Raw genomic sequence first — 12,552 nt, 5'->3', positions numbered from 1 at the left:
AACCCTAACCCTAACCCTAACCCTAACCCTAACCCTAACCCTAACCCTAACCCTAACCCTAACCCTAACCCTAACCCTAACCCTAACCCTAACCCTAAGATTTTTGTAGTAATCCTCTCTTACAGCCGCTTGGGTTATTGCCTGTTGAGTTGCAAAAATAGTGCCGACATCCGAAGTCGGCTTGGCTGCTAATTGCCGAACCAATTCATATCCTATTCCCCTACCACTGCCTGTTATGAGATATGTTGACACGATAAAAGGAGATCGCAGATCAATTGGAATAAAATTGGTGACAACCTGGAAGTTCTCCTTGTTTTGTGCAAACGAGTCAATAGGAGGTTTCAAAGTGAACAGCCATGAAGCCCTCGTAAATATGTATTGATGATCGGATTTAGCGGAAACAGAGTTTAAACGCCGTGTTTTCAGGGCAGTACGGCTATATTTACAGTATAGCAGCAAGACCTAGGAGTCCCGCACCAAGTACAATTGGAGCTGTTGTCCGAACCGGTACACCTAGACCTTCACTGGTCGTGGATGCGGCTTCCGTAGCACTACTAGCGGATTCGCTGACACTGCTGGCTACCTCGCTTGCTTCACTTTGGATGCTATTGACGGCGCTGTTAGAGACAGCAGTCTCGCTCTCGGACATAACACTCGATGCGATGCTCTCAGTGACGGAAGAAATTGCGCTCTCAACGCTTGATTCGAGGGAGGATACGGTAGCCTCTACAGCGGAAGAGACGCTGGAAATGCTTTCGGAGGTGGCGGATGCTGCGCTGGATGCGACTTCGGCGCTGGTTTCGCTGGCAATGCTACTAGGAGTCGGTCCAGCATCTTGTGCGAAAGCTGGAGCAATCAGGGCGCCCACTAGGAGTGGAAGTTGCATGTTGCTGGTGAGACTTGGATAGGTATATTGGCAGAGATGGTTGGCTAAGTGAGTCCCAGTAGAGCCGCAACGTTCGACTAGATATACCAGCACAATATGTATAGGCAAGCGGGACCATATCGGGACGTGGATAGTTTGGTCGGCTCTTATTACGGCCAGCGGACACAGCCTCAGATATCCGACCATTTAGATTGCTGCATAATTGCATGGGTCTTTGACTTCCAGGTACCCATCGTCATCAAGGTATTTTAGAGTTTCACTCTGTCCACATACGGCAGTGAGACTAGCTGTCGAGGTAACCGATCCCTTGGCAAACTCTTGTCACTCTCATTTCGCATCATGGGATTGTCTGTTCATCCATTCTGGGCGAAATCCTTTCGATGGCCAAGACCTTGGTATTCCTTGTGGCTGTTCATCAGATTGCTGATCCTTCAATGCTCGAGGACGACTCACTTGCGTAACTCCTGCATGTGCCAAAACTCTTCACTATTACTGGTTAAGCCAATAATCTACTATACCTGGGCGTCCTCGCACATCAACCTCGCGACGGTGTCATTGTGCCATTCATGAACGCTTCCACCGTCGGCTCCTTTGCTAAAGGACGTCATGGATCGAACTTCGATTCTTGCCATCTAGATCCTCGAGATGATAAGAGCATCGGCATTGCACGTTGTCATAAGCCTTTACACGATTCGTTCCGTGTGATCAGAGTCTCCTCTCAGCTTATTTTGGGTGTCCGTCGACCAACCCATGGATCGCTGTAGTGGGCGAACAAGTAGTCGACGCGAAGTCATGCGCGATATTATAGAAGACTCCCCCTCGCGATCGACTCGGTAATCGTTGTGGGGACGGATAATATGGTCCGGAGCGCGGGGCTAATAGCGACTGTTAATAGATGATAAACACTACTGACGGTTAGACCATGGGGCCAAATGAGCTCTTCCTCGTACTGTCCATCAACTATGTGATCTCGATGATCTCGGCGTTAAATTCCGCACCAATTCTGCCTTCGAAAGGCCGAGCATCTTCTTCAAGTACGGGCCAAGCAGTCGGCAGGAAGCTCTGCTTAGTGGATGAGAGACAAAGGAGGTATTGATGAATCAAAAGTAAATAATAACCCCAGTGAGTGCGACCGCGTACACAAGCCAACGACGAAGTTGAGGATTCGGTTGCTGGTTGTTGCCAGGGCCATGTAGGTGCTGCAGGGGTGTGGCCGGAAGGTCTGGGCAGAAGTTGGCCACGGCATGTAGCCCCGGGTTAGACGCACACACAGTTGTATAGCATGAATGAGGAAGACTGTCCCTGTCATCTGGAAAATCGGCGATAGTTTCCCGTCATTAACCGAGTAGTATGACAGGCATATTGGGGTACAGGTAGTCTATAGGGCGGACGGTAAGAATGTACACATTTGAATCTGCTGTTCTAATCGAAGTTATAGATACAAAAACTAATGAGAAAGCTGCGAACTTGCCAACTACTAACTTGGCTCCGTTGATGACTTTGTTTAACCAAACAATTTTCTACATTAGAGGTCCCTGGCAAAAGGGATGACGCAAAGACCCGTCGAGCATGGGACTCTCGCTTACGGAACCGACTTGACCCGCGGAGGGCCGATTGTAGCTAACAATAGACGTACCAGACTATCATGATGAAGCTTGAAGTTTAGAAAGTTTTTGTTGCAGTTGCCATGGGGCTCGCGGCCGTGACCAGGGCCGAGAAGGTCTCTCGTAGATAGGGAGCGGGAGTGGCGGAGAGCCGAAGCATAGGGCCGCGTTTGCGGCAGTTGTTCCGCAAAATCCGCAGCTGCGGAGCTTCCTCTCCGCAAAGGCCGCTACCACGGTGCCTGGATAGCTCCGTAACGAGGATGGCTGGAGAAAGCATCTATATCAGCTTGGTGATAAATACGTAGGCTTCAGCAGCCGTATAAAGCTGGTCCATTTGCCCGTTCTTGCACCTTTCCTAACACTTCATCCCCAGACCCCGATCACACCGCCATCGCTCTCAGCGTCTAAAGTTTCTCCCGTTGCTTGAAGCAGTGTTTAGCTGATTCAAACCCAACGACTATGGCAGACCGCAAAGCTCTTGTTCTTGTTGATCCTCTCAATGATTTTCTCCACGACGACGGAAAGCTGTTTCCACTGCTCAAAGAGAGCCTCACGGCGACCGCAGCCATCGACCATATCAACGAGGCAGTGGCCGGCGCTCGTGCAGCGGGAGTTCCAATATACTATGGACTTCACCAACAATTTCGGGAGGGCAACTATGATGGCTGGCGACATATGAGGGACGTACACGTCCGTGGTAAGGACAAGCATGTGTTCGCAGGTTGGGGAGGCGAGATTTTCGACGGACTTGAACCAGAGCTCACCAATGGTGACGTGGTGGTTAGCCGACACTGGAACTCCAGCTCTTTCGTCAACACGGATCTGGACTACCAGCTACGCCAACGAGAGATAACGCATCTAGTCATGGCAGGCATGGTAGCGAATACCTGTCTGGAAGCCACAGCTCGTGATGCAACGGAGAAGGGCTACAGGGTTACGTTTTTGAAAGACACCACAGCTAGTTTCAGCAACAAGCTCAAAGAAGCGGGGGAGATCGTGTGGCCGACACTTTTCGAGGAAGTTCTGACAACCAAGGAATGGCTTGTATCTATTGGTCAGCAGCCATCGAACAAATTGTAATAGACATTTAGCTGGGGCTATAGCTGGGCTTTGCCTGCAACTGATACTCCAAAAGTCTACCTAGTCTAGGCTTCGTTAAGGCATGCACAAATGCTTATGGAGGAATACTCCTTTCACTGGCGCGTACGATTTCCAGATAGGCGGCCGCCGATTGCCATCGATGAGCCAGACTCTGGAGGCCCCCTTTCAACCCTTCAAAGAGGTTCGGATGTTTTATCGCTGGAGGCAACTCTCGGTAATCAATTTGTTCCACTGCACATTTATAGATTGCATGGACCAATAAGGGTGACACTCTTTCAACATGTATGCCCGTTATCCTTGGGAGTATCTCCTGAATAGAGGTAACAGCATCATGAGCCTCAGGACAAGGATTCGACGTCGTGTTGCGGGAATTTTGTGTGGTTTCGCAGTATTCTTGCTTGCTTAGCATGAGAATGGCACTGCTAGATTAGCCAGACTCACGAACACGAAGAAGATACCATACCTGAAGCATACGGCGGACTGAGCACAGTACTCAAGACGCCTTTCAGTTGCCTCCAACTTATATAGATGACATAGTGCTATGATAGTGCGCCTCAACTGCGTGGCTTGCTCCTGTATGCCATCGGTTGTCGTAGTATTAGACGTCAGAATGCTGATTGTTTGGTCTAGGAGACGTGTACATTGAGCAAGTCGCCCAAATCTTCCCAGCTGTAGCGTGGATGCAGCCCCAAGCCGGAAAGTTGGCCTAAGCTGCTGGGACGAAGTCTGTGAACGTTAGCATACGTGTACTAAAAATTGCAGCCGCTCACCTCTTCGTCCCAGTTTTGATCATCACAGGGTAGAATGCTCGAGAGAGCAGGAGTGGATGTAACGGTAGCTCCCCCGCTGCAGCCTAGGGCAATCAGGCTATCGTCCTGGTCAACGGAACGTCCTTGGAGTGTTCTTTTGTGGTGCCCTACCGATCGAGTAACAAGATCGACCACCAACATCTGCGTGCCTCTTCGATATCTGCCCAAGGCCCGTTCTCGACATCAATACTTTTCTCCACTCCTAGAACGGTTGCGAGACGGGCAGAGAAGCCAACGGAGAAGTATGCAGATGGGTAAATAGCATGCCCATACTCGAACCAAGCAACTAGTATGCTTGCCTGAAGGGTATAAAGCGTGAGGTGGCCGCGAGAAGCGACATCCGTTAGAGAATTCCTTAGTGCATCATAGAGCCTTGAGTTGGCCGATGTGTATTCAGACTCGACCAGTTTCATCGCAAGTAAGACTAGATTGAAATCTGTGGACCTTCCAGCGAAAGGATTGGATAGGTGTTGATAGAACCGACGACGGGACAACAATGGCATCCATTGATGTACCCTGTCAAAGAAGGTACTCGCAATCATATGAATTGAAGGACCATCGTCCAGAAGCTTGTCGGAGTCAAGATTGAGAGGATGTGGCACGAGCTGCATGTCCAACCCAGAACCTTTGAAGAAATCAAAGTCTAGGAAGAACGTCGTAACAACATCTGATGTTCTGCTTTGCTGCTGCTTAGGGAGGGAATGTAGAAGTGCGGTCTGTTCAGCAACTCCTGCCGCCGCCTTTGAGGAGTATGTGCATTCAAGATTTTTCCTGATTGGGTGTCAGCAAGAGTGAAGCACAAGGGTGCGACACAAGGGACGGCAAAGCCCCCCAAGATCACGGCAGAGGCCCTCAGGTGCTTCGCTGTGTATTCGGGGAGCTTTCTCGTCAATTTTGTCGACCACCGGCAAGTCAACTTAGCCTGGCGCACCTGGAACAGCGGGAGCATCGCGGACGCTGCCTGTCGCAACGCCTCTTTGAAGACCGGCATAGCTGGCATGCATATTTGTTGTCTCCAGCCATGATCGTGAATTGTTCTCGCGAGTTACGGAGTGAGGGAGAGACAAGCGGGATATGAAAAGACTGTGAGCGAATTGCGGGCTTCGAGTACCGCCAGCGGACAAGCTCCGCAACGGCTCCGCCTTACCCGCACAGATTTCGGCGCTAGATTTTCCCGTCCCAGACACGTCGCCACGTCGGCTATGCAGAGATGAGCCTATTCCCTCACATGACTAAGCTTCCAGTGGGTAAAATTTTCCATGCCGCTCTGCCATTGCTGAGGTGAAACATTGAAGCAAAGCGACGAGCCACGCGGTACGGCTCGTCATAAGTGGCCGAAGCAGTGGCTGCAAGTCCGATTCGCTCAGCCACCTGCGACGGTGCCGACAGCAAGGCAAAGGGCTCAAATCAGGAGACAGCATCATTGCGCTGCAGCGCCTCCTCCGGCATGTTCAAACAGTCAGGTGAACCCCCTTGGAGAAAATATCGACTTTAGCATCTTCCAGCTTCTGTATGAACGTTTCGAAGTGACTGAAGTTGACGTTGGCATCCGCGACTGCCCCGGAATACCGCCAGCCTCCAATTTGCGAGCTTACTTACGGGCCGTATGAAAGCCGTGAGGTGCAATTACTTCTCTCGCGGTTCTGACATGGATGAGTGAGCGGTTATCGATAGTGTTGTTCTAGGTGAAAAGCTATGAGATGCAGGTTCAATGCCACGTAATAGAGACTAATAATTCTATATCAAGATCATAAATTCAAAGCACGATGTTGCAATGCCGTTTCTACTGTTACATGAGCGCCTAGTGGTAAAGGCTTGACCACGACATTGACGGCTTTCCCCAAGTTAGACGGGGCGATCTCCTCCATGCGGTGAATACCTTGGCATTGCGGAGCGGGATTGGCGGGCCTCTGCTGCCTAGACCATGAGACAGGCAAGATCATTTCAGGGCCAGGAGCCGGTGTTCTCGCTGTAGCTCTTGCAAGACTTCTAACTTTGTCAGTACCGAGGTCGACTTGGCGGGATACTTACGCTCCTCAAAGATCTCCGAGCTTCTTGTGCGCATGAGCTTTCCACTTGTCAAGCTCTCGCAATGGCAGCGTCTCTCTTATCTTCTTTTGGTGCAGCAACGCTGCTTGTTCTCACACTTCGCTTCGTATGCTTTCTACGACCATATGCGAGACCATCGACCTTGAAGCGCTACCTTGGAAACGGAGAGGCTTGGGCGCTGGTGACAGGAGCGTCGGATGGTAAGCACTTCGCCGCTCTAGCACGACGCTGACCACTTTAGGTATTGGCTTAGCTTTTGTGCAGGAACTAGCCCAACGGGGTTTCAATGTTGTGATTCATGGCGGTAATTCGGAAAAATTGAAATGGATCAAAGCTCAGCTCGAACAGCAGTATCCCTCACGCCATTTCCAAACGCTCCTTCTCGATGCAAGGCTGGCAACAACAAAGCAGATTTTGAAGCTGAAACTTCCGAAGTTGGCCGTTCTCGTCAACAATATTGGAGCAGGCACCAGCGATCAACTGTGGCTCCGATTTCTAGATCGAACTGCTGAAGAGGTTGCCGATGTGGTGACAATCAATGCGACCTTTGGGGCGGTCTTGACTCGACAGCTACTGCCAGGACTCTCCCGGCCAGGTCTGATCATCAATGTTGGGTCCGTGGTTGATTCATGGCCGAGCGCCTATCTTGAGCCCTACTGTGGGACAAAAGGATTCGTTCGATCGTTCAGCGAAGCTCTCCGGACAGAGATGATTGTAGAAGGCCATGACATTGAGATTATGCATCTCAGGGTGTTCTCGGTGGCCACGAAATCCAGTCACGACGCGCCCTCCTTCGTGACAAGCACACCTCGGGCCATGGCAATGGCTGGGCTGGATCGGGTCGGTTGTGGCGCTGCGAGTACGGCAGGACTTCTCCGACATGGTATTATCATTTGGTTGATCGAGCTTATGCCACGACAAATGCTGGGCGTCAGCTTGAGTGGCCAAGTCAAATGGAAGATTGGCAAAGGCTAAGGCCTCCATTGCACGAATTGCGGTCTCAGCACAGCCGACCCATCAAGGAGTCACGCCTGGCTTGACTATGCGCGGGGTACGGCCCGACGGTCGGCCTACTGGGACATAGCAGACGCGCGTGTGGGACCGGCGAACCGCAGAAGGAATGAGCTCTGCGGTTGTTGCCCACAACACTGCGTAAGCTAGGAAATGATGGTAGGGGTCCACTCAGGGCTAGCTGATGTTGTGCTGAACTGACTCTGGATGCTCAAGCCGCTATGGTCTTCGTCGTCATTCTGGTGGACCTGGTTTTCCATGATATCGTCTCGGGGGTCTCAACTGCGACCACCCAATCTGCGATGATCCTTGGCAAGTGTCGTGACCCAAGCTCGAGAGGAGAACTCGATTGAGGAGTATGCGAACTGAGAACCCGCATGGTCCGCTGCCTCAAGCCTGAACCCATCTCCAAGAGCGATCTCTTTTCATTCTCGTTGTCAGATCAGATGCTTGTCATCTAGCATGCTAGCAAGGCGTCGTCGTGAAGGCATTTGGAAGCTCCATCACTCAGCAGGCGTGAATAACCAACAGCGCAGGGATTAGCAAGCCATCGAAGCCCTAATGTGAGCCTAATGCCTAGCCGGTGTGCTTGGCTCCGGGAGCGATGAGCTTATGCTACTAGCCCCTACTTTCAGCCTTTGGTGGCTTTTTAAGTGGTCAAATCGGCGCCCGAACCCGCGCACCACAACGTGGTCTGGCGGGCCCGTCTCGGACTGTTCTGTTCCCCGAAACCCTCAGCCTGCCGAACATAAATACACTCGAGAACAACGCTTGAAATATTGGGAATCAACAAAACCATATGTTCCCATCACAGCCCATGATCGCTATTGTTGGGGGCGGTCCTGCCGGACTAACCCTTGGCCTTCTGCTTTACAAGCGCAGCGTTCCATTCACCATCTTCGAACTTCGCCAAAGGCCTACTCAAGAAGAGCTTGACAAGCCCTGTGGAGTTCTTGATCTGCATGATGAATCCGGTCAAGCTGCCTTACGAGAGTGCGGGCTCTATGATGAGTTCCTGGAGCTCACCGGCGAATGCTCAGAGGCGCAGCGAGTGTCTGACATGCAAGGCAATATCATCTATGCGGACGAGGGAGAGCTCAGCGAGCGCCCTGAGATCTCACGCCACGCACTCACCAAGCTCTTGATTTCGAACCTCCCATCCGAGAGCCTTCGATGGGGCTACAAAGTCCGCGGTGCGAGCGTCTCAGGTGGCCGTACAGAGCTTGACTTTGGTGACGGCGGCAGACACTCCTTTGACTTAGTGGTCGGCGCCGACGGGGCTTGGTCACGTATTCGCAGTCTCGTTACCGACGTTCGACCTTCGTACGCCGGCGTTCACAATATAACTCTCACGATCCGCAATGTCACTACAAAGTATCCGCAGGTTGCCAAACTCGTGGGACCTGGGAGCTTCTCGGCCTTAGGCATGAACCATGGGGTTATGTCGCAACGTGGACCGCAAGACTCTGCAAGGATCTATTGCTTTTTGAGCACTCCTCACGATTTCCTCTCCACATCCGGGCTCGAGGGACAGGATGTTCGATACGCTAAAGAAAAACTTCTGGATGATGATTGCCTGCTAGGAAAATGGGGCCCCAAAATAAAAGGTCTCGTCTCCACAGCCTGCGCTGAGGAGGCTACCGACAATCCAGGAGGAACAGTCGATATCAAGCCAATGTACTCACTACCCGTTGACCATAGGTGGACCAACCGGTCTGGAGTCACGCTCGTCGGAGATGCCGCTCACCTGATGTGTCCGTGGGCGGGCGAAGGTGTCAATCTTGCAATGTGGGACTCATTGGAATTGTCACGGGTCATCATTGATGCTTTCAAACGCGCTGATACCTCTGACTCATTTCAAGTCGCCCTAAGGCCACAGCTGGAACGCTTTGAGAACGACATGGTTGCTCGAGCTAAGGAGAAGGCCGAGGAGACAGCAAGCAATGGAGAAATGTTGTTCGGGGACGATGCAGCGAAGTCATTCGTGCGCTTCTTCGAAAGCGCTTACGGGGCTCCCAGATGACGGCAGAGGATGTGCTCCAGAACCCACAAGACGCAGAACACTGCCAACTCACAGATGCTACGTTGACGAGCCTTCACTAAGATAAATAATTCATAGACGCCTGAGGCACTAGACCCTAGAGAATGAAACTAGTACTACTCACCGGCACCAGAGCTACAGTTTACTTGCTGGGCTCGAGTCACTACGATAAACGCACGCGTTTGGTTCTCGTCCGCCGTATACACCCAAGAACACACTTTTGGCCAACCCAAGTGCCAAAGTCTCACCTTATCCACAGTTGGGGGTAGTCTCGAGTAGCCTTTAGCGCAATTTTGACTACTATACGACCTTATAGCTACAGCACGCTTGACAGAATACAGACATACTCCGCGCTCCGTGCGGTCGCACTGCTGGGTCACATTAAGTAAGGACACTTGTTACGCATGGAAGCCTGAGTCGAACATGGCAAGCCTCGGGGCCGAAAAGCTTAGCAATGCTTGAAAATATAAAGATCAACAGTCAATCTTTTCTTCGAGATTAGCACGAAGAACTTTGAGAGTTGCAACGGGACCGCTGAATGGCAGGCATGGCGAGATCACGCGGCGATTCACGCCGTTATGTGAACGTTGTGAGTCAATGAAAGTTCCAATCGAGGCCTGCTAGTACAGTCCGGCAAATCCTGGATCCACTGTTGCTCTCGAGAGAATGGGGTTGCAACGTAAATGAGGAGCCACATGCGGGGGCCCACGAGGTGCCCAACGTGGCCTCCGGCTCCAGAAGCAAAAGGCTGTCACGTTGAGCCTTGCCTCTGTGCCTTGACCTGGCGCTCCCACACCGCAGCAACTTCAGCATTTTGTATGGCAATACACGCACTCGCTTCGCCAATGCCAACATTCGACGCCCAGAAAGTCCAAGGTTCATGATATAGTGGTGCTGAACGCGCCTGTTAATGTACTGTAGGATGTCCCCTTCTCGCCGTCATATCCGAGATCGTCGCGTCCGTGGCCTGTTTTGGAACTACATGCAACGACGCGGCGACATTCTGTGCAAACGTCTAACCAATACGAATTCCACATTCTCCAGGCATGATTTTTACTGTCACATCGAAAATCCCCTTGGAACCCCACAGCGGCCCCTGATGCATCTCCGGAGCCTGTCTGCAGACGAAAGCCTACCGAATGAACACGGCCGACTGACCACGCTCCAAGCAGAAATACCTCTGCGCCCCCCTCAATTTTCTGTCACTCTTCCTCATGTCCAGAGTCACGCCTGAAGCGTCAAGATGGGGCTCTTGATCAGCAACATCTACTTCATCACGGCAATTGCCGTGATCGGAGGCGCACTTTTCGGTTTCGATATTGCTTCTATGAGTGCAATGTAAGTTCTGCCGCTGAACATTATGGATTGTACTCACCTTTGTAGCCTCGGTACTCAGCAGTACAAATGCTTCTTCAACGAGGGTGGTGTTGTGGATGGCAAGTGTGCTGGTCCCTCTTCATCGACTCAGGGTGGCATCTCAGCTGCAATGCCTGGTGGCTCATTCGTCGGTGCCCTCGCTTCCGGTATCTTGACGGATTGGCTTGGCCGGAAACGTGCCATCCAATCTGGCGCTGTGATCTGGTGCATTGGCAGCATCATAGTCTGTGCGACCTATAGCATCGGTCAACTCGTCGCCGGCAGATTCATCAATGGCTTCGCAGTTGGTATCTGCAGCGCTCAAGTGCCTGTTTACGTCTCCGAACTCGCTCAACCCAGCAAACGTGGTCGAGTGGTCGGTGCGCAGCAGTGGGCCATCACTTGGGGTGTATGTTTCTCTACCCATCCTCATGACAACGCTGACACCCTCAGATTATGATCATGTTCTACATCTCCTACGGCTGCAGCTATCTGGATGGCAACGCCGCCTGGCGCGTCCCATGGGCACTGCAGATGCTTCCCGCTATTGGCCTCTTCTTTGCACTGTTCTGCCTTCCGGAGAGCCCTCGTTGGCTGGCCAAGCAAGATCGGTGGGAGGAAGCACATGATGTCCTGGCTCGTGTGCACGCCAAGGGCGATCGAAATGCTCCCTTTGTCCAAGCCGAGCTTCAGGACATCAAAGACATGTGCGAGTTCGAGCGTCAGAACTCAAATGCATCTTACCTTGAGCTGTTCAAACCGAAGATGATCAATCGCACACATATCGGCATGTTCACTCAGATCTGGTCTCAGCTCACGGGTACGTCTAAATGATGTTCACAGCATAGTGCTTGCTGACTTTATTAGGTATGAACGTCATGATGCTGTACATAACGTACGTCTTTGGTATGGCAGGCCTGTCTGGCAACGCCAACCTCATCGCTTCCTCCATTCAATACGTCATCAACGTCTTCATGACCATTTTCGCCCTCATCTTTATTGACCGTTGGGGCCGCCGGCTGCCCCTGCTTATCGGATCTACGTTGATGATGACCTGGATGTTTGCTAACGCAGGTCTTATGGCCTCCTACGGCCGACCAGCACCACCAGGTGGCGTCAACAACGTGCCCGAAGAATCGTGGGACTTGAGTACGAACAAAGCCGCAGCTCGCGCCGTCATTGCCTGCACGTACCTCTTTGTTGCCTCCTATGCCCCGACTTGGGGACCAGTATCCTGGATCTACCCTCCAGAACTGTTTCCACTGCGACTACGGGGCAAAGCTGTCGCTGTCACAACGGCCAGCAACTGGATCTTCAACTTTTCACTTTCTTACTTCGTGCCTCCAAGCTTCGAGAACATCAAGTGGAAGACATACATCCTGTTTGGGGTGTTCAATTTCGCCATGACCGTGCACGCCTTTTTCTGCTTTCCAGAGACGAGCGGCAAGACCCTCGAAGAAGTCGAAAGCATGTTCTTGGCAGGCGAGAAGGCTTGGAACACCAAAGTACAGTTCCAGAGCGTAAGAGAGATGGAGGCCGGACATGTGGATCCTCAGAAGAGAGTTAGCGTGGTAAGCCACAGGGAGGTGGGAGCTGCACCAGTTGATGCGGCAGCAGAAACGGAGAAGAAAGGTTTGGGTGGATCGAGTGTTGTGTAGGAAGCTCATGGGCAAAGCAGCGATGGACTTGCTATCG

The 12,552-nt window shown here is 51.9% G+C and overlaps 6 protein-coding genes across 6 annotated transcripts; 4 read left to right on the top strand and 2 right to left on the bottom strand.

Moving 5' to 3' along the window:
* Nucleotides 1-2,949: 2,949 nt before the first annotated feature.
* Nucleotides 2,950-3,570, top strand: HMPREF1541_11150 (uncharacterized protein; the record flags this gene model as incomplete). The annotated part of the gene is made up of 1 exon (XM_008715819.1): nucleotides 2,950-3,570. One exon carries the CDS (start codon nucleotides 2,950-2,952, stop codon nucleotides 3,568-3,570), a length of 621 nt encoding a protein of 206 aa, XP_008714041.1.
* A 937-nt stretch (nucleotides 3,571-4,507) lies between these two features.
* On the bottom strand, nucleotides 4,508-4,942 carry HMPREF1541_11149 (uncharacterized protein; the record flags this gene model as incomplete). The annotated part of the gene is made up of 1 exon (XM_008715818.1): nucleotides 4,508-4,942. The coding sequence occupies one exon, from the start codon at nucleotides 4,940-4,942 to the stop codon at nucleotides 4,508-4,510; it is 435 nt and encodes a 144-aa protein (XP_008714040.1).
* Nucleotides 4,943-5,638: 696 nt separating this feature from the next.
* Nucleotides 5,639-5,824, bottom strand: HMPREF1541_11148 (uncharacterized protein; the record flags this gene model as incomplete). The annotated part of the gene is made up of 1 exon (XM_008715817.1): nucleotides 5,639-5,824. A coding segment is annotated over one exon (186 nt), but the record flags the coding sequence as incomplete, so codon positions are not given.
* A 668-nt stretch (nucleotides 5,825-6,492) lies between these two features.
* Nucleotides 6,493-7,424, top strand: HMPREF1541_11147 (uncharacterized protein; the record flags this gene model as incomplete). The annotated part of the gene is made up of 2 exons (XM_008715816.1): nucleotides 6,493-6,649; nucleotides 6,691-7,424. 2 exons carry the CDS (start codon nucleotides 6,493-6,495, stop codon nucleotides 7,422-7,424), a joined length of 891 nt encoding a protein of 296 aa, XP_008714038.1.
* An 835-nt stretch (nucleotides 7,425-8,259) lies between these two features.
* Nucleotides 8,260-9,483, top strand: HMPREF1541_11146 (uncharacterized protein; the record flags this gene model as incomplete). The annotated part of the gene is made up of 1 exon (XM_008715815.1): nucleotides 8,260-9,483. One exon carries the CDS (start codon nucleotides 8,260-8,262, stop codon nucleotides 9,481-9,483), a length of 1,224 nt encoding a protein of 407 aa, XP_008714037.1.
* A 1,261-nt stretch (nucleotides 9,484-10,744) lies between these two features.
* On the top strand, nucleotides 10,745-12,515 carry HMPREF1541_11145 (uncharacterized protein; the record flags this gene model as incomplete). Its single annotated transcript, XM_008715814.1, has 4 exons — nucleotides 10,745-10,839; nucleotides 10,885-11,266; nucleotides 11,311-11,677; nucleotides 11,725-12,515. The coding sequence occupies 4 exons, from the start codon at nucleotides 10,745-10,747 to the stop codon at nucleotides 12,513-12,515; spliced, it is 1,635 nt and encodes a 544-aa protein (XP_008714036.1).
* Between the last annotated feature and the right edge of the window lie 37 nt (nucleotides 12,516-12,552).

This window comes from Cyphellophora europaea (assembly GCF_000365145.1).
Source record: "Cyphellophora europaea CBS 101466 unplaced genomic scaffold supercont1.17, whole genome shotgun sequence".
Classification (NCBI taxonomy): Eukaryota; Fungi; Ascomycota; class Eurotiomycetes; order Chaetothyriales; family Cyphellophoraceae; genus Cyphellophora; species Cyphellophora europaea.
This window is presented reverse-complemented; position numbering and strand designations above follow the sequence as displayed.